The sequence below is a fragment of the Alligator mississippiensis genome, chromosome 10 (genome assembly GCF_030867095.1).
Source record: "Alligator mississippiensis isolate rAllMis1 chromosome 10, rAllMis1, whole genome shotgun sequence".
NCBI classification, from domain to species: Eukaryota; Metazoa; Chordata; order Crocodylia; family Alligatoridae; genus Alligator; species Alligator mississippiensis.
The window spans coordinates 33,484,194-33,511,421 of NC_081833.1; the positions used below are offsets into that span (position 1 = coordinate 33,484,194).

A 27,228-nucleotide genomic window follows, 5' to 3' on the forward strand; every position below is an offset into this window, starting at 1 on the left:
GCGAGCGGCTTTCTCCTCTCCCGTCGTCGGCCCCACCCCCGGCTGCCAGGCCCGCCCACACGCGCCTGGCCCCGCCCCGTCGCGGGCTGAACGCCGCGGTTGCTCGGCTGCGGCGCCTGCGCGGGGCGGAGCACAGGGCAGGGCCGCTCAGTTGCGGTGGCCCCAAGTTGGCGAGATGGCCGCGGCGCTGTCGCAGCCGGGGCCGGGACCAGGACTCCCCAAGCGGCTGCTCGCGCGGTACCTACTGCTGCTGCGGCTCCGCCCGGTGCTCACGAAGGCGGTGTCCAGGTGAGCGCGGGCGGGCGCGGCCGGACCGACCTCCCGCGGGCGCCACCTGCCGGCCGGGCAGCGCCGCTCGCCGCCCCCTGCGCTCCCCCGGGACCCGCCTCGTGCCCGGCGCCCGGGCAGCCGCTCCCCGAGCCGCACCTGCGGGAGCAGGGCGGCCCCTCGGCTGGCGGAGCGGGGCGGGACGCGGCGCGGTCGCAGGGACGGGCTCGGCTCGCGCCTCCGCGGGCGCCTCGCCCGGGGCCGGTGCTGGAGCCCGGGTTGGCATTCCTCCGCCCCGGCTGGCCTCCCGGGTGCCCCGCCCCCGGGCAGGAGCAGCCCGCGCTCTACTGCGCCGCCCGGGCACGCTTCTGCCGCCCGTCCCGGGGGAGCAGGGGCGGCGAGTGGCGGGACGGGCAGGGGCCAGGCAAAGTCCCCGCTGCAGCGCGTGCCCCTGCCAGGCTGCCGCGGGCTCCTGGAGCACCAGCTGCTTTGTACCGACTGACTCGGCTGAGGCTCTCGGACAGTTGTGGTGGAGCAGTGGCCCCGGGAGGGGAAGGCCTATTTGTCACCCGTTAAGTGTGGGCCCAGCCCACCAGGTTTCTCATTGGCCTCCTGTAGGTGGGGAGGCTACGGGGAAAGGGGACAACAGAGTTCTTGGGGCAAATAATAAAAACAAACTGGGATGGGAGTGCAACAGTGCCAAGCAGGGACACCCAGCAGAGCGCACCGGACAGTGCCCGCTGGCCCTCAGAGGAGTGAGTCCAAGGACCCAGGAGGGAAAGGGAGTGTTCGGCTCCCAGGGGGAGGCGGGATCCAGGGAGGGCTCCGTCTGCTTCCTCTTCGCATTAGTTTTCAAGCCAAGCTGACCAGAGCCAGAAGCCAGGAGGAACTGCTGCGGTCCAGGGGCATTGGGCAGCAAGCGATCTTGCTAGCTCTTCATTGAAATCAGCCAGCACTAATTATTGCTAGCAAAGGCCCAATATCAAATAGGTGCCCACAGTACCCGGGGGGCCTGCCAGAGCATGGAAGGAGCATGTTGAGAGAGTAAGAGAAACTTGCTCTGCTCCTCTTGGAGCTGCTCTTTGGCTGATAGGCAGGGATCCTGGTTTTCTCCGATTAAAAAAATCTCAAATTCTTGGATTAAAAACCCCAAATCTGTGCTTTTCCACAATTAAAATGAAATGCCACTAATGTGTGTGTGTGTGTGTGTGCGTGCTTATACATATACAAGTATATATACTTATAGGTATATTTTGGGAATACTTATAGGTATCAGTTGAAGACAATGTTTTATTGATATATTTACAACTTTAAAGCAATTTGAAACCTACCAGTACCTCAGTCACTATAATAAAATAAATTCTAAATACCTATATATTTTGGCATTTGATTTTGGTTGGGGTTTTTGTTTTTTTTCATGGAAAATCAGAGCTCCCCCAACTCTTGTTCACGAGCATGTGGGCCCCAAATGCTCCCCCAACTCTACTGGTGCACCTTACTTCTGACCCACAGCTCCCTGGCCCTGCCAGTGCCCCTCACTCCTGATCATAGCTCTTCCCCATGCCCCCAGCCCTGCTGATGTCACTCATTCCTGATTTGCTGCCCCGTGCTGCCAAGTCCCAGCCCATCTGTGTGGTGTGGAGCAGGGTGGTTCCCAGCCATAAGTCATGTGTCAGGCACATGTGGGGTCATGTGCCCCCCCCCCCCCCCCGATTTTTGCTCCCATAGCAGGGTGTGGGCTGTGGGGCTGCATCCTGGCTGGACTGCCATGGGGCAGGAGCTATCTCCATGGCCTAGTGGGCAGGACCCAGTGCAGGAGGGCAGAGTGGGGCAGTGAGACTTGTTGCTGCTGCAGTCACTGCTGTTGCAAGCTCTGTGCCAGCTGCGCCACCATGGTCGCAAAGGTGAGGTGTCCTCTGCCTACTGCTGCAGTGGGGGTGGCTTGCACACTGCCCCCCTGGCCCCCCCCCCTGTGGTGGCAGGTAGGGTGTGCCTCACTATGGTGGTACAGCTGGTGCAGGACTGGCTGTGGCAGTGGTAGCAACAACAGGTTTCTCTGCCCTGCTCCGCTGTCCTGTACTGGGTCCTGCCCACTAGACTGCAGAGGCAAGTCCTGTCTTGTGCCAGTCCAGCCAGGCTGCAGCCCTGTGCCCTGCTGTAGGTGCAGAAATCTGGGGGAGCATGTGCCCCCCTGTGCATTGCCTCTGGTGCCTGACCCTTCACCAGGAGTGCATGCAACAGTGAGGAGCCAGCTGTCCCCCAACAAGCGACTTTTGGCTCCATCCCACTGCCTAGCTGGGCCCCATGGCTGCACATTCCTGACCCCACCCCAGGCACCGCCCCAGCCCGGCTGCAAACCCTGCCTCACTCCCAGTACGCTTCTGGGAGTATGCTTCTGGGTTCGCCACCTGGGAGCCCTGCACTGGCTGCACCACCATGGTGAGGTGCCCCTTGCCCACCTGGCAGGAGCAGGGTTGGTGGCGCAGAGTTGTGTCCCCTGCTCCTGTCAGGTGGGCAGGGGGTGCCTTGCCATGGCAGTGCGGCCAGGGCAGGGCTCCCAGTCGGTGGCCAGCAGGGCGGGGAACCCCTAGCCTGCGGAAGACAGCCTGCCCCTACACCCACCATCCCACAGGCTCCACTCGGCTCTGCTCCAGCCATGCTTCCCGGGGTGTTGCAGCTTCTCAGGTTATTCCCCACCCCCTGCAAAAATAAGCCAGCGCCTATGGCTTGTATATAGCAAGCTACTTGGTTAACCACACCGAAGAAAGAATACCATTCAACTTGCTACCCTTACCTGGTTTTGCCTTCTGGAGCAGCATTACATGAGTCTTGTCTTAAAACCTGCAGTTGTGACTGGTACATGTTGGTTTCACAATTATGACCTGGACCTGGGGGGTCAGGTTCAACAGCCAAAAGTCTATGATACCAGACTTCCAGAAACCAAGGGTCACAGTATCTGGTGTCAGTCTGAGTCTGTGGTCAAGATGATTTGGGGTTCAGGAGTTAGGGAGTCCAAAACACACAACAGAATAAGTAGGAGTGAGTTGCTGGAGACCAAGGCACAGATGAGGCAGGGACAAGCTGGAGGGTCAGAGGAAGAGGCAAGATAGGAGCAAGGCATGAAGGGTTCCAGATAACAAGGCTACTAACACTTTTGCTGGGACAAGGCCTTGGGGGAAGTGGGAGGGTTTTTTAGCTCTCCCTTCAAGAAGTTTTGGCTTCAATTGGTTCCCCTGGGTCACATTATCTCCCATTGGGACCCTCATGGGAGGGCCCAAGCTGGGCTTGGTCCAGTGCTCAGCCAGCTGCTTGGTGGTACTGCAGCCCAGGCTTCTGCCCAAAAGCCTGGAAGATCTGGGTTGAAACCTCAGGGGTCTTGACAGTTGGGACCAGATTCAAAGCTTGTTTTAACCATGTTTAACCATGAAAGCAGCATTGTTCTGTAAATTACTTGTTTTTCTGAGAGCTATACAATGGCAAGCTGCCAATTTCACGAGCATGGGTCTAGAAACACAGCACATTTTCACTGGTAAAATTGCCATTACAATGGTGTAAAAAAGAGAGGCCAGATCATGCTAATCCCTAAACCAGCATAATTATTTGGGAAATATTCCCACTGACTGTGATGGCTACTCTGTTGATGGCCTGGTCAAATTGTGGATTAGCATACTGACCTTCACCCACGTAGTTGCTCCCACCACTGTAGCATTACAGACCCCCCTGTTATCGGGGAAGTGGAGGTGGCTGAAGTGGGAGAGCAGGCAGTTAAGAGCGCAGGTGGCTCTTAACCAGTGCCAAAGCTAACCGATTGGAGCACAGAACCTTTGTAAAGGACTGTGTCATGGGAATGGTCGTGGTGAAGAATCTTTTCTTTTCCACTACCATTGCAGCTTCAAGGTGGTGTCCAGAGGAACTGTTTATTGGGGGTGAACAGCAGTGTGATGCTATAGCAATTGATGCATCTCCAGCAAAACCAAGGAGGTGACTCTTCCACTCTACTCAGCACTGGTGAGACCAGAGCTGGAGTACTGCATCCAGTTCTGGGCACCGCACTTTAACAAGGACATGGACAAGTTTGAGAGAGTCCAAAAAAGTCACCTGTATGTCAGAGTCTTACATGGCAAACCATATGAGGAAATGCTGAGGGATCTGGGACTCTTCAGCCTGAAGAAAGGAAGGCTGACAGGAGACCTGGTAGCGCTTACTGCTACACTAGGGGAGTACATCAAGGGCTTGGTGAGCAACTACTCACCAGGGCATCTGAGGGGAAAACTAGGAGTAATGGCTACCAACTCCTGGAAGCCTGTTTCAGGCTCAACATTAGGAAAAACTTCAGAGTCAGGGTGTCCAGACTGTGGAATAATCTCCCTCCAGAGGTGGTGCAATCACTTACCCTGAAAATCTTCAAGAGGAGATTAGATGGTCACCTTGATCAGGTCACTTGACCCCCAGTTATCTTTTCTGCTTGGTGCAGGTGGCTGGACCCAATGATCTTCCAAGGTCTCTTCCTACCTTACAGTCTATGAATCCATGAACAGCCTGGTAAATCTGGATTGTATCCAACTGGAAATGAAATCATTCATAGTCCCCTGTGACAAGTTTGCCACCTACTTTGCGGACAAAATCTCTCACTTCCAGTACAGTTTGGGGGCTGCCAGTTTAACTGTTGAGGTTATGTTTGGGGAAACCCAGGTGACCAGTTGTGACCTGATCCATACCCATCCTGGCTTGTGAAAAATAGCTAGGGAAGATTGGGGCCATTGCGATGGAGGTTGTAAGTGCGTCCATTTAGGACTTGTAGGTTGCCAGGTGTTCTTAAGTCTGCAGTTGTTCAGCTCGTACTCAAAAAAAATCACTTAATGCTAATTTATCACTGGAGTACAGCCTCCCCTTGTCACTCAGATTTGCAGCCTGGTGGTGCTCCTGGTTCCTTTGTCACACCTGGAATCTCAGATTCTGGCAGTAGCTAGGAGCACCTTTCACCAACTTTATCAAGTGAGAAGGCTGTGACCCTTTCTTTCAGAGTTACCTCTGGCCAGCATCATCCATGCTTTCATAACCTCAGGGCCAGGTTACTGCAACGTGCTCTATGGGGGCTGTCTTTGATTGTCCAGAAGCTGCGACTGGTTCAAAATGGGGTGGCCTGCCTTCTGCCTGAGGGTGGGTTGCAGGACCACATTACACCAGTGCTTCAGAAGCTGCACTGGCGCTCAGTAGTTTTCAGGGTGCAATTTGAGATGCTGGATTTGTCTTATAAAGCCCTAAATGGCTTGGGCCCCACATATCCAAGGGACTGCTTCCTCCTTCATGTTCCATTGCAATCCCTAAGGTCAGCTGAGAGGAACCTTCTTCAAATGCCACCTGTACATCAGGTTTATTCAGTGAAAATATATAGGAGGTTGTTCTGAGTACTTGCTGCTCAGCCTTAGGATTCTCTCTCTCTCTCGGCCTGTCAGAGTTCAAGCCTGGATATCTTTTGGGAATGGTGTAAGACCTTATTTAAGCAGGGTTAAATTCTGGGTTATTGTTTGGGGAGTTATTTTATTATCTAGTCTTTTACTTAAATCTTTTTATTGTGGTTTTATAAATTATCTTGTTTTTATTGTAAGCTGCCCTGAGCCTTTTTTAGGAAGGGCATATTTAAATCAAATAATAAATAAATAAACAAACTATGAGTCTCATCTGTTTAAGCATCGTCTGCCTTGGCCAATCCATGTGGAGCCATTGGATAATAGTATATGATCTTACCTGCTGTCCCTCCACCCAGTGGCAAACCAACAGATCTTATCTTTCATACAAGCAGGGTTCAAGTAAGGGAGGACCCAGGAAAAGTGCTGGAACTCTGCTCCTGCCTCATCAATGGTTCCTTCTCCTCTGTGGAACGGCTGCTGTTTTACCTGTCTGTGTTCCCTAGTGCTTCATATCAAGCACCAAGTTACACCCAAGAGTTAGAGAATGAGAATGAGAAGGGAGATTTTTGGTTAAAGTCAGGTAGATTTGCCTAATAGTGAGATTGTTGGGTTGTTGGATTGACTTCTGTCCTTCGCTATTTTAAACTATGTTGGCTGAAGCACTTGAGAGCTGTAGTGAACAGTCCTCATGTGGCTCTAGAGCAGGGGTGGGCAATGTTTTTAGGTAGAGTGCCAAAAGTACCTGCAACCTTAACTTGTAAGATGTTGGCATGCCAGGGGCAGCTAGCAGGGGAACCATGAGGGGCCCAATCCTTGTCATGGCAGTGCAGTCCCAGCCTCTTCCCCAAGGTGCGAGTGGCAAGCAAAATGCCTTTGTGTGCCTGGCACACATGCTGGGGTTGCCTACCCCTGCCCTGGGTCCTAGATAACTTCACCTGGTAAGTCTCTCCGATTTCTGTTTTTCATGGCACCAGTACATTACAGAAATAAACTCACTAGATATTGCCGTTAAAATGATTTGCAATGAACTGCTACCTGATTTCTCTTGGTAGTCTTAGGGTCAACACCTAACTGAAATAAATATTGGCAAGACATACCTCTAAATGATTGTTTTGGGTTCTTTGAAAGACTGTACCACACAGGGTCATATCCAGGGGATGTTTTCTGCATAGCTATAAGGACTATGAGCTTTAATAGGGAGAAGAAAAAAATCTGTGGAAGTCAGTTAGTTGCCCGGAACATTTTACTACGGCACAGGTTGCAAGGCGTGAGCTGGTGAGGAGTGCAGGTTCATAAACAATATGAAAAATGCAGGTTCTCTTCTTTCCACCTCCATTCTTTGGTTGGCTTGTTGTGAGCATGCTGGGAGTCTAATACTTTTTAAGCAGGTAAGATTGCATCAGGTCACTTTGCCTCTTGCTGAGCCATCCCATCCTGGTCTACATGGTGTAATTGGACATACTGCTCTCCTGTTCATTGGCTGTGCTTAGAGCTTAGGGTCTTGCTTTGATTGAGGGTTATCTCTTTGTGTAGCTGCCTGATCACATCCCTTTTCCCTCCATCTGCAGTGCTGTTTTGTCAGCGCTTGGGAGTCTCCTATCACAGGTCATTGAGAGAAGCCAAAAAGAGCCAGAGTCACCCAAAAGCCTGGACCTGAGTAGACCATTGAGATTTGCCATCTATAGGTAAGTGCTGGATATGGGGGGAGGAAGGGTAGTAGAGCTGGACTGGATTAAAATGCTCTGACCAGGGACACTGATTACTCTGGGGGAGAGGCATTTCCTTTAGCGCAGAAACTAGCCCCCTTTCTTGTTGTGTGCAAGTATGAGAAGGAGGTTGCAACCTTCCTGCCACCTTGACTCTGTGTTCCCAGAAAGGTCTTCCTTTTTTGTGGAAGCGGGTATTCAGTTTCCATATTACTCCACATTAGTCTGCCATTTGTGATGGGTTTGTGATATGAATAGTCAGTTCATTAGGAACCGGAGTGAGGCCAATAATCCTATCACTAAGACAACCAAGGAACTATCAGATATTAACCTCTGGTATAAATCATAGTTATTTTGAAAGTCAAGTATTTCCAGGGACTTAACCTCAGTTATGGACACTTCAGTTGTGTGCTAGTTGTAAGCTCCTATGGCTGAGGTATTCAAGTGTTCTCCAGGCTTCCCATAGAAATGATATGCCCCTAAAATGAAAGTCTCAGTATTTCGTTCTTTTAAATAAAATACCAGTATATTAAGTTAGACTACGAAACAAGTTCTATCAGGCCAGGAAATTCCCTGACATGCCACTCACTCAGCTGAGATGCACAAATGAAATGCGAGGAGTACAACCCCTACTGGGCTGTTTGTTTCCCTGCACTGGTGGGGCACAGGAGGGAAGCCCCAGGCGCTGGAGCTGGCTGCTTTCCCCACCCCAGCCCGCTCCAGTGTCTGGGGCTTCCCTCCTGTGTCCTGCCAGTGTGGGGAGTGCCTGGGAAACAAACGGCCCAGCGGGGCTGTGCTCCTCAGTGCTGGCCAGAGCCAGGAGTCAAGCACCAGTGCCGAGCAGAGTGTCCTCCCTGCCCGCTGCCTGCCCGGGTGGTGGGGGGTGTGGGAGGGGTCCCCATCCCCCCTCAAACCCACAGCCTGCCCAGCCAGGCTCTGCACTGCTGCCAGCCCCAGTCCTATGCTCCACACTCCCACTCAGCTGCAGCACCACTCCCACCCTCGCTGGACTAGGACATGGGGAAGCCTGTAGCAGCCCCACCCAGTGCTAGCGGGGCTGGGCCCTTCTGCCCATGAGGGTGGGAGCCAGGCATAATAGGGTATGTTGGGGAGCGTGCGTAGGCGCCTCACTCCCACCCCCACAGGCAGAAGGACTGGGTGGGCCACAATTTGTTGGGGGGCACCATGAGCTGGATGAAAGTGCCTGGCAGGCTGGATCCAGCCTGTGGGCAATATTTTGCCCATCCCTGTGATAGCCAACGGCTCTGAAACTGCCTCAGCCAATTCCTTCAGTACTCTTAAGGTGTGTCCTTTCATGCATGTCCCCTTTTGAAGGGAAGGGGAAAGCTCTGTCTCAGGACACACCAAGAAATAGCCTTATAGTTTCCCTTTCCTGAGAGGACCTCCTGCAACCAGCCCTAGCATGACTTCACAAGGGGCAAGCCTCTGGCTTTGAGACCTTGGCTCTTGCTTCACCGGTGATCTGCTGCACCCCTACCTCCACGTGCTCCTTGTTTTTGGTAAGCGGTCAGGAAGGGGGTGGTTTCTTCTTTAAAGAGGAGGGGTAAGAGTGCAAATGTCCCAAGCGGTACAGCAGACTTGACTTTAAAATGCAGTTTTTATTGTGCTACTCCAATTCCCTCTGTCCTTCCTTTGACTCCACTTTATCCACCCTGGGGCTTTCTCCTTGTCTGCTCTGAGATTAGCCTTTTTCTCCCTCTAGCTCTCTGAGCCTCATTCATTCTCCTCAGGCCCAGTCAGCCCCCTTGTGACAAAACAGTTATGAAATTATAGTATTAACATAGGGACACATACAATATAAGGAAACAGAGTCATGGGGAACTTATCAGCAGGGATCCTGGTTTCCCCTGATATAAGATCATAAATTCTCTGGAAAAAATAAATCACAAATTCTGTCATAAACCCCCCCAAATCCATGATTAAAATTAAAGGCTCCCCAAAGCCCCCTCGGCCCTGCTCGTGCCTCTCACTTCCCCCCTTACAGTCTTCCTGGTGTCCCTTGTCCCCCACCCACAGTCCCTGCTCCCCCAGCCCTGCAGAAGAAGGCCCCCAGCTGCCAGAGCTATGGACTCAGGTCTGCAGCCCCCTGCCCCCTCTCCCCGCTGCTGCAGGGGGGTGGGGGGCACTGGCTCCTCACCTCTGTGTGCTCTCCCAAGTGGGGTAGGAGGGCACGGGCCAGGCATGGGCTGTGGGCTCGGACTCCCACCTTGCTTCCCTACCCTGGGGCCTCTGCAGCCCAGTGGGCAAAACCCAGTGTGGCAGGGCACAGCAGGGCTGCACAGAGAAGCTGCTTGCTGCCGCGAGCTCAGCACTGCCCTGGCGATGTATCCCCTATGCATGCCGCTGCTTTGAGGTGCACGACCCTGTGCCGCTGGTCTCGCTGCAGCCTAGCGCACAGGAAGTACATTGTCAGGGCAGCACGGAGCTCACTCGGTGGCGCATGAACCAGGAGTGGCGTGCTATCAGCCCAAGATGGCTCTACATTCCCATGTGGCTTCCCTGAAGGGCCGATAGCGCGCTGCTCCCAGTCCATGTGCCACTGTCTGGGCGGGTACTCCTGCGGGAAGCTGGCTGGGGGCTGAGGGAGTGGGGAAGTGTTGGGGAAAGACATGGAGTGCCTGCCCCCCCCCCCAGTGGCATGTGGACCCAGACAGGCATGCTATTGGCCCTTCAGGGAAGCCACACAGGAAAGCGCAGAGCCCACTTGGGCCACTAGTGTGCCGCTGGGTGGGCAGGCACTCCTGCAGGAAGCTGGCTGGGGGCTGAGGGAACAGGGAGGTGTTAGGGAAAGCCCCACATGGAGTGCCCACCCACCCAGCAGTGCATGGACCAGGAGCAGCATGCTGTCAGCCCGAACAGGCTTTCCACTTTCCTGTATGGCTTCCCTGAAGGGCTGACAGCAACCCACATGCCACTAGCGTACACTCCATGTGGGGCTTCCCCCAACACCTCCCTTCTCCGTAAGTCTACGCACCTACGCCCTGCCCCTTACCCGGCCCTCTTCCTCTTCTCCCAGCCCTGGCAGTCACCCACAACCACACCTGCCACCCAAGGCCCCCCCAGCCCTGCCGGTGTCTCCCAGCCATGACCCACAACCCTCAGGCCCTGGCAGAGGGGGCCCCCAGGCCCCTGCAAGTCCCACTTACCTTAGGCTCCAGGAATGAACAATGAGCCTGAGCCAGGCCTTGAGTGACTGAGAGGCTCAGGCCCTGCCCTTTCCCCTCTCCGCCCCCCCCAACCACCTCCTGGCAGGGTTGCGGGTTTCCCACCCTTTCTGCAATCAGCACTTGCAGGCTGGAACTGTGCCTGCCTGCAGAGCTCTTTGCAAAAGTGGTAACTCCGCACATATCTCTGCTATAAGGGAAAATCCATTTTCCTCTGATAAAGTTGGGAAATCTGTGGTTTTCTCTGTTTTTCCATGGGAAATGGAAAACCCAGATCCTGCTAATCAGGAAGCAGTCTCTGGGTCCTGCTGACAGACCCAGCCTGCCATTTCCTCCTGGGTGAAAAGGATATCTAAGCATCATGCATATGAAATGTTAATGCAAAGCCTGTTGACACTCAGTGTTTCCCCACCCTCTAAGGCTTCTCCACAAGAACTGTGAGCTAGAACTTAGACCGCTTAAACCTTTTGTCACATATCCTGTTTGGCATTGACAACTTGAAAACATCTAGCTACTCTAAGTAATCCCTAACTGTTCTTTCACTCATGGAAGGATCTAGGGGAGTCTGGGGTATGTATCCATACCCCTCCTTCAGCTGTGCAGTGCATGCTCAGCAAACGCTCTAGGCTCAATGACTTATCAGTGTGGCTCTGGAACCCAGAAGATGTTGATGTCACTGCCCCTCACCCCATTTCCCCCCTGCTGGTAAATTTGATGTCAGGTTGGGCGGGTGGGAAGCAAGTGTTCGTAGCTTCCCCCATCCCCTGCGTTCTAGTGCTGCGCTGTTAGGTTAGAGAGCTCACTGTACATGTACCATGCAGCAAAAGGGGTGCAACAACATCCCCTGCACTTCACTGGATCTTCCCCTGCTTCCACTACTCTGGGCTGTTAGCCTTCTTCGCTATCTTTGCTGCCAGCTGCACTCATCATATAGCAGCTAACTTTATTTGTGAAAAACTGAAGTTAGAAAAGGCATTAAATACTTCAGCCTTCACTGCATAATCCATCATTAGATTGCCTTTTGCAGCTAGTAAGGGACCTATACTTTGATCTTCCTCTTAGTTCTGATATACTTGTAGAATCCCTTTTTAATGCCTTCTATATCCCTTGCCAGGTGCATCTCAAATCATACTTCAGCCTTCCTGATTTTCTCCCTGAACATTTTTGTGATATTTTTGTATTTCCCTAGTAATATGACCAAGTTTCCACTTTTGTAGGATTTGTTTTTGCGTATCAGCTCATTGAAGAGATTGCTGTTTAGCCAGGCTGGTCCATTACAATTCTTTTGTTGCATCAGGATACCTTGCTCCTGCACCCTTAATACAGCCTTCTTAAAGTACAACCACCTCTCCTAGACAGTGTTCCCCCTTTGTAGCAGGTTGACACTTCCTTAGGCAGACTCAGGTGCCTGTTTCCTCATAAAACTGGTGAGTTCTTAGTCTCCGTCCTCATATTATCTATACAAAAAGCTTCTCATCACAGCAGACATACCAAGTACAGGTACCATGAACAAATGAAATCAAACCTCTGGTCTTAATTCAGACCTGGAGGAGCAACACAGTCCCTGTGCTTCCCCCCTAAATACCAGTTTCCTTTCCCCCTCTGGTTTCCCTTCCTGGGAGCTTTAAACTTCCTCTGAGCCCAGCCCATCGTCTGTCAGCTGAGCTAGTGTTCTTAAACAGGTAGGCTGTTATCCCCTAAACCCTCCACAGCTGGTTTCAGCCTGATCCCTATACCTCATTACACCCTCACCTTGAGCTTATTAAAGCCTGTTTTTCTGAAGTCCGGTGTTTTTTTTTTCTGGTGCTCTTCCTTCACTTTACTTAGGATCCTAGACTCTATCACTTCTTAGTCATTCTTACCCAAGTTACTTTCCACCTTCACATTTTCAATCAATTCCTCAATTTGCTGCCTACAAACATAGAGAAGAGCTTTCCCCCTCCCCCCTCGCCCTGTTGGCTTCACCAACTGTGCCAAAAAGTTATGCCCTATATGCGTCAAGAATGTTTTGACTGTGCATTTCTGTGTTACCCTCCCAGCAAATGTCCCAGTAATTCCAGTCCCCCATGAGAACCAGGTCCTGTGAAATTTGTGTTAGTTGTTTAAACGAGGCCTCATCCACCCTTTCCTCCTGGTTTGGATGCCTATAGCAAATGACCACTGTGACATCACCCCACTGCTCTCATCTCTGATCTTTATCTGAAACTTTCAGTAGGCCTACTTCCCACTTTGCACTGCACTTCAGAACACATATATATATTCTTTATATACATACATACATACATATATATATATATGTATGTATGTATATATATAAAAAATAAAACCTCCTCTTTTCTGCCCCCCAGCTGTCCTTCCTGAAAAAGTATACCCATCTATGAAAATACTCCAGTCATGAGAACTATCCCATCACATCATAATTTTAGGATTGTATGTTGAAAAGTGTTAAGTAGGTGCAGAGACAGCAGGAAATGTAATTGCTTCCTTTGTTGGGGCTACTGGGTTACATAGTTTAGATTGCAGTGCCTGGAAGAAATAGTCTTGAATAAATGAGGCTTGAGCACCAATTGGGGAAAATATGAAACCATCAGAATTGTGAAGAGTATAAAATTATATCTAAATCCCTTGTTCTGGCAATGTGTTGTACTTCAGATGCTTAGGAAAGAACCCCAGGCACTAGTCACATAGGCTGCTTGCACACGCCATGGAGGTTTAAGTCCATTTAGTTCACCCTAAATTGAAACGATGGGTTTTTAAAAACACCGCTTCAATTTCGTGAGAACTAAACTGAACTAAATCCCTGTGACATGTACAAGGGTGGGGGCCTGATCCTTACATACCTCTTTGGTCGCAGGGTGGGAGGCGAGCTGCCGATGGGCTGAGTGGTCTCTGAGCTGTGTGGGGGCCCCCCTGGCAGCACCCGCCCACTGGCACCTGGCCTGGGCAGTCTCGGGGCACCACAGCCACAGGGGGAAGCACCCCCTCCCCTCCACAGCCGCAGAGGGAAGCACCAGGCCCCCACACAACTCGAGCAAGCAGGCAGGCTCTGGGGAGAAAAAAATAAAATTCAGGCTTGTCACTTTTTTTGTTTGTTTGTTTTGTTCAGTGGAGCCTGTCTGCACAGACTGCCACCAGTTCTCACAGCCCCTGAGCCGCGTGGGGCCCGCTAAGCCCCAAGCACGTCAGCTTCCAGCGCCCTGTGCACTGTTGCACTTTGTTAGGTAGCAAACTAGAACACCTCGGAGATGTTTTATCTTGCTACGTACCAAAGTCATTTAAAGCAGAATACTCCACAAAGCGTGCAAATAGCAACGCCATAAAGCAGAATACGCTGCCGCGCATTCAAACAGCAGTACCATTAAAGTGGTGCAAAAGGGCATTTCAGCTGCTTTAAGGGCCAGTTTTGTGGTGTGTACAAAGGCCCATAGGGTACCATGCCTTTGGCTGGTACTCTGATAGCATGAGGATAGGAATGACTCTTGAGGGCCAAAAGCTGTTCAAATCTGGTGATGCTCCCCTCCAAAAGGTAGGTGAGCAGTGGATTTTGGAGAAGCACATGTAATACAGAATTCAACAAGGTATGCTGCTTTGCAAAGTGCTTTGCCCTTACTTTTGTGACATTTTTGACCTCAGTGCCCTGGTGCAGGGGAGAATGGTCCAGTAATTAGAATAGCAGCATGAGGCACTACAAAACCAAGGACCTAGTCACTTCTCAATTAAAGCAAGCCATTCAGTTTCTATATGCCTTCATTTCACATCTATAAAATTGAAATAAAAGAGCCTGCCATACAGCAGAGTGAAAAGATAAGCTCATTAATAAATCTGAGCACCTCAGTCTTTAAGATGTTAAAATTAAAAATTTTACATGATACAGTACTGTTATGAGAAGAAAAAATACCCTGTATATGGTAATTATATTGGTATATAATTGTGCAATTTTAAAACAGTCTTAGGCATTTTGTTAAGCATGTGGACTACTTTTTCCTGTGGTAAAGAACTGCTAAAATAAAATAAAAAACTTTTGCGTGACACTGTATAGATATGAAAGAGATGGCACCCTGTCCATTGTAACCACATAAGTACATACATGTAGAATGGCAAGGCATTCTTGCATTATAGTATTATCAGCCAAATTAAATACTTAAGATGGGGATGGCTTGGAGGCTGAAGGAGAAGGAAGATGAAGTCCAGCCATGCCCTTTTGGTTTGTCAGCTTCCTGTTCACAGGGCCACTCAGTCACTATTTCTACCTGTACCTGGAACAGCTGATCCCATCAACTGTCCCCTTTGCAATGATCAAGAGGCTTCTGCTCGACCGCCTGATCATTGCTCCAGCGTTCCTGCTGCTCTTCTTCTTTGTCATGAATCTGCTTGAGGTAGGTACCCCTCTCTAGGCTGTATTGTGCATCATTATCTAGCAGAAAATGCTGTCATGCTTGGGGAAATGCAGATGATCAGTTGTGACCAGGATCCATGCTAATTCTGGCTTTTGAAATATAGCCAGAGGAGATTAGGGCCATTGCTGATGGGGCTTGGAGTTGAGCTGAAAGCATTAAAGCATAGATCTGGATGCTGCAACACTGTTAATGTGTTTATTAATGTGATAGAGAGGCTTGATGCTCTTTGCCACACTTTTTGGAATCTTCTTCTCAGTACTTCTGAACTGCTTTTTAAAGGCATGGATAGTGGAGTGTACCTCCACACAGGATCAGATGGGAAACTCTTCACCCTGTCAGGACAAGGCAAAGACTAAAGTTAGAAAGGTGCTTATCAGGGAGCTTCTATTCACCGATGATGTTGCCCTTTCAGCCCATGACAAAAACCTACTACAAGAACTCATGGATCACCTTTCAAGAGCTTGCCAGCCATTTGCTATCAGCATTAGCATACTAAAAACTGCTGTATTAGGACAGGGAGTTCCACAAGATACATCAATCATCCTAAACAAGAACCAGCTAGAAGTAGCCCAGAAGTTCAGCTACCTAGGTTCTACAGTGACCACCAACCTCTCACTGGATGAAGAATTTAATGTTTGCATCAGAAAAGCTGCTGCCAGCTTCAGCAGACTAACTAAAAGACCATGGAACAACTCAAAGCTTACTATCAAGACCAAAATGCTAGTGTACAAGGCTTGCCTGCTCAGCACTCTCATGTATGGTGGGGAACCATGGACAACTTAGGCACATCAAGAAAAAAAGTTAAACAGCTTCCACCTGTGCTGTTTATGCCACATACTCAACATCAAATGGCAAGATAAAGTTACCAATGCAGAGGTTCTTCAAAGGGCAAATTTACCAAGTGTGACAGCCCTACTCTTTCCTACTCAAGAGTCATTCCTACTCTTTGATCAAGGATCAAAGATAATAAAAAGTCCTTTTTTAAATATATAGGGAGAATGAAGAAGGCACTGGGTAATGTGGAACCCCTGCAGGATATGCTTGGCAATCTGGTGGTTGCACCAGAGGAAAAAGCAGACCTCTTTAACAAACTCTTCACCTCCATTTTCTTGTGCAGGGACCGGGACTCCCTGACCAAGATTCCAGATGGACTCGGGAGAAATGCCGCCAGGCCTAAGGTCAGGGAGGACTGGGTTAGAGAGCTTCTGGAGGGGCTGGACATGTTAAAATCAGCAGGTCCAGATGCTCTCCACCCCAGGGTGTTGAAGGAATTGGCAGGGGTTATTGTGGGGCCCCGGCACGGCTTTACAAGCACTCATGGTGCTCTGGACAGGTGCTAGATGACTGGAAAAAAGCCAACGTGGCCCCCATCTTCAAAATAGGGAGGACCCAGGCAACTATAGGCCCATTAGTCTTACCTCAATCCTGGGGAAACTCTTTGAGAAGATCATCAAGGTGCACATCTGTGACGGGCCAGCAGCAGGGATGATGCTCAAGGGCAACCAGCACAGTTTCATTAGGGGCAGGTCATGTCAGACCAACCTGATTGCCTTCTATGATCAGGTCACAAAAGTATTGGATGCAGGTGTCGCAGTGGATGTAGTCATTCTGGACTTCAGCAAGGCCTTTGACATTGTCTCGCACCCCATTCTCATAAAAAAACTAGGTGACTCTGGCATCGATGCCTACACAGTAAGATGGATTGCAAATTAGCTGAAGGGTCGTACTCAGAGGGTAGTAGTGGACGGGTCTTTTTCGACCTGGAGGGAAGTGGGCAGTGGAGTCCCCCAGGGCTCGGTCTTTGGGCCCGCAGTGTTCAATTTCTTTATTAGTGACTTGGATGACGGGGTAAAAAGCAGCCTGTTTAAATTTGCTGATGATACCAAGATTTGGGGTGAGGTGGGCACGCTAGTAGGGAAGGACAGATTACAGCAGGACCTGGACAGGTTACAGGGGTGGGCTAATGAAAACAGGATGGGTTTCAATACTGACAAGTGTAGGGGGCTGCACTTGGGCAGTAGGAACCAGCAGCACACTTATAAGCTGGAAAATTCCCTTCTTGAGAGCACGGTGGCAGAAAGAGATCTTGGAGTCATTATTGACTCCAGATGAACATGGGCTGACAATGCGAGGTCATGGTCAGTAGGGCTAACCGTACCTTGTTGTGCATCCACAGATGCATCTCAAGCAGGGCCAAGGAGGTGATCCTCCCCCTCTATGCGACACTGGTCAGGTCACAGCTGGAGTATTGTGTTCAGTTCTGGGCACCGCACTTCAGGAGGGATGTGGACAGATTGAGAGGGTCCAGAGGAGGGCCACCCGTATGATCTGGGGACAGCAGGGTAGACCCTATGAAAAGAGGCTACGGGACCTGAACCTGTTCAGCCTTTGCAAGAGAAGGCTGAGGGGGGACCTGGTGACCGTCTATAAACTCACTAGCGGGGACCAGCAGGGTTTGGGAGAGACCCTGTTCCCCCTAGCGCCCCCCGGGGTAACAAGGAATAACGGCCACAAATTGTTAGAGAGTAGGTTTAGACTAGACGCCTGAAGGCACTACTTCACAGTCAGGGCGGCTAGGATCTGGAACCAACTTCCAAGGGAAATGGTGATGGCTCCTACCCTGGGGGTCTTTAAGAGGAGGTTTGATGTCTACCTGGCTGGGGTCGTTTGAGCCTGGTTTTCTCTCCTGCCCAGGGCAGGGGGTCGGACTTGATGATCTACAAGGTCCTTTCTGACCCTACCTCTATGAATCTACTCAAACAGAGACATCTGCGCTGGCTACACCATCTGAACAGATTGAAAGGTGGACATATACCCAAGGACATTCTATCTGGGGAACTATCAGAGAGAACAAGAGCAACAGGACGTCCCAAGCTTTGCCACAATATGCAAGTGAGATATGCAGGCATTTGAAATCGATCCTGACCAATGGGAAAACTTGGCAAGCAATCAGAACAAGTGGTGTCATCATCTCCACCAGGGCATCGATGTCCACAACAGAAACTGGCTCCAACAGCTTGAAGAGAAAAGAGCCCATAGGAAGCAAGCAACTCCTGAACCACCCAACGATGACACACACACTTGCAACCACTGCCACAGATCATGGATTGGACTATTCAGTCACATGAGACACTGCAAACCATCTATGCCATAGGCTGCAATATCCATTATCTCTTGTACATGAAAGGATGCTAATTTTTTTCAAAAAACCCTGCAGAGCTGAGTATTAGTAAGAGTAGAAAAGCAAAAGTATCCCTAGAGCCATCCCTAGGTGTGTGCGGGGGCCAGTGAGGGAGGGGGTGGGGGTGTGGTGAGCAGTCAGAGCACAAAGCCGGTTATGTGCACAGCTGCACGGAGTGGTAGCACCCTTGGTGGGGCCTGTACAACACTGTCCATGGTGCCCCCCAAAGCACAGGGCCTGGGGCAGTTGCTCCAATTTGCACCCCACCCCCGGATGGCTCTGAGTATCCCTCACTCTGAGATCTTGGGCTGAACATTCAGTCACTTTGTGGGTTGGTTTTCCCAGCTGCAGAAAGATGGTGCTCAGTTTTGCAGTTCCCAGAACTGCTTGGAGGAAAGGAGATATACAAATGGATAGCGAGCTACACTACTGAGAGCCTTGCATTGTACCTAGCTGTTGCCACATGGGAGGCATCGTTGGGTTGTGGGAGCCTGTTGGGCTATATAGCCCATTAAGATTTGTACCTTGGTAAATAAATAAAACTCATCACCTACATGGATTAGACCTCTGCATGGTTTTGTTAGTCTTCCCCTGGGTTTCTGGAGGATCTCTCCCTAACCATCATCATTGTTTCTTGTACTCCAGGGGAAGGACTTCTCTACATTTGCTAAAAAGATAAAGAATGGCTACTGGACAGCACTCAAAATGAACTGGAAAGTATGGACCCCATTCCAGTTTATTAATGTCAATTATGTCCCAATGCAGGTAAGTCTATGCCTGCTCAGATGCTCTTTCCTCTGTAAATTGACTTCCAGATTATTTTCCTTTAATAGTTTTCTTCATGCCAGCAGCCCTCTCAGTTATTCTGATACTTAAGGTTTTTGGCTTGTGCCACTCTTCAGTTAACTGTAAAACTGAGACCTCTGTTGCCTAAATTAATTCTTCAAATGTGGAGGGACTAGATGAACCCTAGAAGACCCTGACGTTTTGGCAATAAGATGGTCCCTAACATTTAGTGTTCATTCCGTAAAGGACCAAACGCTGTCCCGGTTACTGTAGTTAGAGAACTGAGAGCATCTACCATTTTATCTTATGGCAGTTGTTGTTGTCTCTCCACAGTTTCGAGTACTCTTTGGGAACCTCATTGCGCTCTTCTGGTTTGCCTATCTGGCCACTATCAGGAAGTGATAGCATCATGATTTGGAGTAGTTGACATTGGTCATCTGATAGTCCACAGCCTCCATGGCAATCCAAGGAGCATCTTACAAGAACTGACACTACAGCAGATCCTTCAGGATTGAACACTTTTTGAATACTGCTCTCATTGCAAAGAGTGCCTAACTCAGTGAATGGTGGGTCAATCCCTGGCTGTGGCATTCTGACACTATTGTAATACAAATTATGTGTTAGCATTTAATCCTTCTGTGCCTCTCAAGTGGTGCTTAATCAATAATGATCAACTGTCAGGGCTAAAAAAAAGAAAACTATGTTTTTAATATTAATTTTTAATTATAATAAAATTATCACTTCTTACATCATTATTCTGGTGTGTTTGTTGATTTTTGCCTACCTGAGATTTGTGGCATTTTGCTTCCTATAGTACTGAACAATTTTACCTCTACATTGGTGTATGGGATATATGACCTTGTGCCAAGCACAGCTGGTGAACTCAGAGACAGGTGGTTTGGTTGGCATAGGCAGAGAGAGAAAAAAAAATGAGGGGGTGGTGGAGCTAAATGTGTGTACCCCCCTGAAAGTCTGTAGGGGGAGGGGGAAGGGCCATGGGGGTGGGGTGGGAATATTGTTGGAACCAGGCAGGGATCGGAGCAGAGCCAGGCCTGGGAGTTCCCCAGCCTATAGGTATGCTGCTGGTTCTTCCTGCCCAAGTGCAGTACCCTGCACTTGTTGGTATTGAATCCCATCCTGTTCACATTTTCCCACCCCTGTAACCTGTTCAGGTCCAGTTGTATCCTTTCCCTCCCTTCTAGCATGCCCACCTCGCCCCAAATCTTGGTATTGTCAGCGAATTTGAGCAGGGTGCTTTTCACCCCCCCATCCAAGTCGCTGATAAAGAAATTGAACAATACAGGCCCGAGGACCGAGCTCTGGGGGACTCTGCCCACATCCCTCCAGGTCGAATATGACCCATCCACCACCACTCTCTGGGTGTGGTCCCCTAGCCAATTCGTGACCCATCTGACTGTGTAGGCATCAATGCCACAGTCACCTAGCTTTTTAATGAGAATGGGGTGGGAGACAGTGTCAAAGGCCTTTCTAAAGTCCAGAAAGACTACATCCACCGCGACACCTGCGTCCAATGATTTCGTGACCTGATCGTAGAAGGCAGTCAGGTTGGTCTGACAGGACCTGCCCTTAATGAACCCATGCTGGTTGCCCTTGAGCATCCTCCCTCCTGCAGGTCCCTCCCAGATGTGCTCCTGGATAATTTTTTCAAAGAGCTTCCCCAGGACTGAAGTAAGACTAACAGGCCTGTAGTTGCCTGGGTCCTCCCTCCTCCCTTTTTTGAAGATGGGGACCACATTGGCCTTCTAGTCTTCTGGCACCTGGCCAGAGCATCACGAGTGCTCGTAAAGCCGTGCCAGGGGCCCCGCGATGACCCCTGCCAATTCTCTCAGCACCCTGGGGTGGAGAGCATTTGGACATGCTGATTTGAACACATTCAGCCCCTCCAGAAGTTCCCTAACTCAGTCCTTCCTGACCCTAGGCCTGGCAGAGTCATTCCTGAGTTGGTCCTGTATCCCGGTGGGGGAAAAGTCCCGGTCCCTGCTCAGAAAAATGGAGGCAAAGAATTTGTTAAAAAGGTCTGCTTTTTCATCTGGTGCAACCACCAGATTGCCAAGCATATCCTGCAGGGGCCCCACGTTGCCTGGTGCCTTCTTTTTGCTGCCTGTGTATTTAAAAAAGGACTTTTTGTTGTCCTTGATCCTTCTTGCTAGTCCTAGTTCCGACTCTGCCTTAGCTTTCCTAACAGCCTCCCTACATACTCTTGCTATGGAGGTATACTCCTCTTTGGTGATAGCACCCCCTTCCACTGGATGTATGCCTCCTTTTTGGATTTCAGACATTCCTGAATGCCTTTGGTGAGCCAAGGTGGCTTTTGAGCACTCTTGCCCCCTTTGACTCACGTTGGGACTGTCACCCCTTGGGCTTGGAGGATCGTCTCCTTAAGGAACGACTACTCATCATGGACACCTAGTTCCTCTACTCTCTGGTACTGCAGTGCCTCTCCTACCAATCTCTTCAACTCATTGAAGTCAGCCCTCACTCATTGAAGTCAGCCCTCTGAAGTGTATGAGAAGCAAAAGTAATATTTTTATGAGACCAGCTTCTCCCCATTTATAAGAAAGGGAGAAAGGAGGACCCAGGAAACTATAGGCCCATAAGCCTCACATTGGTCTTGGGGAAAATCCTTGAAATAATTACCAAGGATCACATCTGTAAGGGGCCAGCAGGGGAGATCATGCCCTGGAGAAATCAACATGGGTTCATCAAAGGCAGGTCTTGCCAGACCAACCTGATGGCCTTTTATGACCAGGTAACTAAATCCCTAGATGATGTTGTCGCTGTGGACATAGTCCTTCTGGACTTTAAGAAGGCCTTTGACACTGTCTCTCACCCCATTCTCATTAATAAATTGAGTGACTGTGACATTGATGCCTACACAGTTGGATGGGTCAAAAATTGGCTGATTGGGCACACCCAGAGAGTGGTGGTGGACGGGTCGTACTCGACCCGGTGGGATGTGAATAATGGGGTCCCCCAGGGCTCGGTCCTGGGGTCTACCCTGTTCAACAACGACTTGGACAAGGGGGTGGAAAACATGTTGTCCAAGTTTGCCGATGACACCAAGATGTGGGGAGAGGTAGGCACGCTTGAAGGAAAAGAGAGGCTGCAATGAGATTTAGACAGGCTACAGAAGTGGGCGGATGGTAATAGGATGGGGTTCAATGTAGATAAATGCAGGGTACTGCACCTGGGGAGAAGGAATCCACAGCATACAGACAAGCTGGGGAGCTCCCCCCTTGTGAGCACAGAGGTGGAAAGGGATCTTGGAGTCATTACTGACTCCAAGATGAACATGAGCCGCCAATGCCAGATCGCAGCCAGCAAAGCCAACTGCACCTTGTTGTGCATCCAAAGATGCATCTCAAGCCGGTCCAGAGGTGATACTCCCCCTCTATGTGACATTGGTCCGGCCTCAACTGGAGCACTGCGTCCAGTTCTGGGCACCGAACTTTAAGAAGGATGTGGCCTGCCTTGAGAGGGTTCAGAGGAGGGCCACCCGCTTGGTTGAAGGGCAACAGGGCAGGCCCTATGAGGAGAGGCTGAGGGACCTGAACCTGTTCAGCCTCAGCAAGCGGAGGCTGAGGGGGGATTTGGTGGCTGCCTACAAACTCGTTAGGGGAGATCAGCAGCAAATAGGAAGGGCCCTATTCCCCACTGAAGCACCTGGGGTGACGAGGAACAGTGGCCAGAAGCTGCTGGAGAATAGGTTCAGGTTAGAGATTAGGAGACACTATTTCACTGTTAGGGTGACTAGGATCTGGAACCAACTTCCTAGGGCAGTGGTCCTCGCTCCTACCTGGGTAAATTCAGAAAGAAATTGGACAAACACCTGTCTGAGGTCGTGTGATCCCAGTGTGTGCTCCTGCCAGTGGCGGGAGGTCAGACTAGATGATTTGTTCAGGTCCCTTCTGATCCCAAACTACTATGAAACTATGAAGAGTTGGGAGAGATGCTACAAAAGTCCTTAAGCATAAATTGCCTTAATGGGGAAAACTTGTCTACCATCTCTCCTAACAAATCAGTTTGTTGAATAAGAGATATTACCAACTCCCATTATGAACTGTCCCCTCCCCTCCCCCTCAAAAAATGTCACTATTGTTCTGGATAACCATTTTAAAGTAAGAGTCTACTTTCTAACCTGGAAGCCCAATACTAAAAAAAAAATCTTATTGTAATAGAACTGTAAATCTTAGCATGGGAAAAAACCCTATCTGTGTTCCATTGAAAACTTTCATTCCTAATAAGAGCCACGAATCTGCCCCATTCTGGAGACAAGTGTAGAGAGAGAAACCAGTATCCAAGCTTTTGGATTCAGTTCATTGAGGAGGGTAAAGGGGAAGTGAGAGATTGTTCTTGTGCTCTACAGTTGGAATAATTTGTGCTTTTTAATCAGTGTTTAAATTTAGGCCTGATGCACATTACATTTATTGTATTAACTAGTTAATTGCACCAGAAACTTAGAGATGCTGCACATGCAACCTAATTATCACATAATAAAAATGAGCAACCAGCCACAAAAGTGTTCCTTGAAAAAATGTTGAACACTTTTGTAGCTGGTTTCTCTCAAACTTTAATTTGAGCGTGTGGAATATCACACATAGGGTGATAGTGTTTGTCCAGGTCCTCCAGCATCCCAGGGTAGACACTCTCCCTTCCTGCAAGGGAACCCTCTGTGACTGTTATGGGCGCTGGGCTTATCTGTTACTTTAAGATGGGAGGAGGCTCTAGTAGGAGCTTAGTCAGCAAGCATGGGGAGCACCTTACCATTAGACTCCGACTCCATGCGGCACCCACTGACTAGGGAGACGATGATCCAATTGCTCATGGCTCCTGTTACTCATTACCCAGAGCAAGCAGGGAGCAATCACCAGCACACATTGCTCACAACAGCTTTATTCAAAATGGAGATAGCTTCGGGCGAGCTCCCTCCCAGACACAGCCTGTGAAACCAGGGAGCATCAGTGTACATTAGTTCTTTACACATTTTATACACTTTGATTCATGTTCATTAACTTTTATTTCACCTTTGCCCCTTCTTTGGTTCCATCCATATCTCCTCCTCTCTCAAGCTCCACCTCTGTTTACTATTTACTTCATTAACATGGAATTACCTGTGCATTTCATTCATTTACATGCCTCTCTGCTAAGAGCGCATGCATAAGACTTTGACCTCCACTTCCTCCAGTCACTTGCTGGTTCTTCCTGGTTTTTTGTTGACTCCTTCTTCATCTCCAGCGTTTTGTTTCTGCTTTATCTCCTGATGATAGCTGGTGGGCTGCATCTTGTTCTTCTTACACCATATATCCTACACACTACCACATTGTTAGGCAACTGCTTGCCTAAGTATTTGCAATGTTACTTTTAATATATCATTTTGTCTTGTGGTCAGCAGCTTTTGCTGAGACACAGATAAAAGCCTTTATTCAGCTGCAAATCCAGTGCTCTCTGTAACAGGGACTCAGGCAGGAGCCCTGTTACTTAGGCTAGGTCAGGCAAGACTGACCCAATGATGAACCCTGCCGGGTGGAGAAAATTACACACCCCAGACAGGATCAGGTGATTAGCCTGCCAAAACTGGCATAAAGCTGGTGGCGGGGCAGTGACTGATTGCCTTCAGGCATGAGAGGACAGCAAGGGGCAGCCAAAGCCCCAGACAGAGAGGAAAGACAAGAAGCTCACCTGACAACTTTAGGAAGATACCAGGATCTCAGGACCTGAGACTGAGAGACACCAGGTAAGCCGTGTACCTTGTAACTCCAGCAGCTCTGGTGAGTGAAGAGAGAACTGGGGCTGGGCAGAGCACCATGGCAGGGGAACCCTGAGCAGCAATAGGGACCCCAAGACTTTGGTCTGGCAGGAGGATTTCATGCCAGTTCAGGTTCCAACCCCAGATTGGCATTGTCAAACGAGAGTGGTAGTGTGGGAAACAGGAGCAGCCAGGACCGCTTCTGATATGCGGCAGATGCGAGAGATGTGGGGAACGTGCCTCGTTAATGAGATAATCGGTGCTTGGAATGTTCAGCGCTACATTGTATCTGTGAAGCGTTTGGTGCCGAGTTATCTGTCCGGCAACCCAGATGTGCCTCGCTAATGAAGTAATTAGCGAGGCTATTGTTCTGGAGCTACTTTATTTTGAAACAATAAACCAACAGTGAGCATGTTCCATCAAGGTGGTATTTATTGATCACTAGCCTTGAAAAGATCACTGATCTCCCTCATTTTCTTTCAATCCAAGTCGTGGCAGACAGGTACAGAAGAAAGACAAAGCTAAGATCACCCGTCCCACTTACACTCCCCAAGATCCAAATATTGTCACCAGAAAGGGGTGAGGTTTAACTGGGAGATAAGCCCAGGGCCAGAGATGGGGCAGGCACTCACCCTGACTGCTGACATGGAAGGAGCTCCTGAGCAAGCAGTAGACAGGGAGATGGTACCCCCAGGGGTTAAGAGAAGGCACACTGGTGACCATTTCACCCATTGTAGGGCCCCCTTTTGAAGGAGATCAGTTAGGGGGCCCGTGAGGGCTGCAAACTGGGGAATAAACCACCAATAATAGCTAGCCAAGCCTAAGAAGGATTTTACCTGTCTTTTTGTTGCGGGTACTGGGGATTGTACCAGGGTTGTCTATCAGAGGCTAGCTCTTACTGTTGCCCAGGATATGCCTAAGATCCTTAGTCTTGGTCTTGCCTAGGTGACACTTGGTTGGGTTGACCATAACTCCTGCCACATGGACTGATTGTAGGACTGGCCTTACTCCTTGAATATCCTGTCCATCAGTTGTTGGGGCACCATGGAGTCCAAAAGGGAGAGTTCAAAAGTGACATAACCTCCATAGGGTGGTGAAGGCCATCATTTCATGGGATGCAGGGTCCAGCGGAATCTGCCAGTACCCTTTTGCTAGGTCCAAGGTGGATATATACTTGGCATGGCCAATTTCTTCTACCAATTCATCTATCCTAGGCAAGGAGTATGCATCACATTTCAAAACCACATTGATCTTGTGAAAGTCAGTGCAGAAGCTGACAGTGCGGTCAGGCTTTGGGACCAGTACAGTAGGGCTGCTCCATTCACTCGCAGACTCCTCTATTACCCCCAAGTCTACCATTTTTGTCATGTCTTGCCAGACTGTGTCCCTTAACCATGCTGGAATTCATGAGCGTACTTTTTGGATGATGATGCCAGGCTTGAATGTAATCCAGTGCTCCACCAATGTGGTCTTACTGGGTTTCTCCATGAACATCTCCATAAACTCCATCAGCATGGTGTTCATATCTCCCTGCTGAGCCAAGGTTAGTCCCTCCCCCAAATGGGGCCCTCCTGGAGGACTGGTGGGAGGATCCTGTGCCCCTGAGGTGGTTGTCTCCCAGTTCAGGGTCATCAGGCAGGCTTCTTGGCCAATCCAGGGTTTTAAGAGCTTGCCATGGTACACCTGTGACTCATGCCACTTCCCTACAAGGCGTATTTCATAGTAGCCTTGCCCAACATACCACAGTACTTAGAACAGGCCTTGCCATTTGACCAATAGTTTGGTTTCTGGTGATGGCAGCAAGAGCAGCACTCAGTCTCTCAGCTGATATATCTGCAGTCAGGCCCCTTTACTATAATGTTGTTCTTGTCTGTACTGGGCAGCTTCCAGGTTTTCTTTCATGAGTGCCCCCACCAGATCCAGCTGTTCACACAACTTTAGCATGTATTGTACAATATTCTGTGTAGTGGAAACCTGAGACTGCCACAATTCCTGCAGTAAGTCCAGCACCCCTTGGGGCTGTCTCCCGTATAACAACTCAAATGGCAAAAAGCTTGTAGAGGACTGGGGCACCTCATGAATGGTGAACAACAGGTAGGGGAGTAGCCAGTCCCAATTCTGAGGCTAATTGGCTACAAACTTCTATAACATTCCCTTTAATATCTGGTTAAATCGTTTAACAAGTCCATTGGTTTGGGAGTGGTACACCAAGGTCTTGATTGAATGAACTTTGAACAACCCTGAAACCTCTTCCAACACTTGGGACAAAAAACAAACAAACACATACCTTGGTTGATTAAGGCCTCCTTTGGGATACCCACCTAGGAAAAGATTTGTGTCAATTCCAAGGCCACACTTTGGGTGGATGCTGACCAAATTGCCAAGGCCTCTGGGTAGCAAGTGGTGTAGTCCATGAGTACTAATATGAATCGAGTGCCTTGGGAGCTGGGTTCTAGTGAGCCAACTAAATCCACCCTGACCTGCTCGAACTGGGTATCAACCAAGGGGACAGGCACCAATAGGGATCT

General features: G+C 49.7%; 1 protein-coding gene across 1 annotated transcript; it reads left to right on the top strand.

Moving 5' to 3' along the window:
• The first annotated feature begins 123 nt into the window (after positions 1-123).
• PXMP2 (peroxisomal membrane protein 2) lies at positions 124-19,688 on the top strand. Its single transcript, XM_059713627.1, has 5 exons — positions 124-288; positions 7,247-7,363; positions 14,783-14,945; positions 18,793-18,912; positions 19,267-19,688. Exons 1-5 carry the CDS (start codon positions 176-178, stop codon positions 19,333-19,335), a joined length of 582 nt encoding a protein of 193 aa, XP_059569610.1. The 5' UTR covers positions 124-175; the 3' UTR covers positions 19,336-19,688.
• Positions 19,689-27,228: the final 7,540 nt, after the last annotated feature.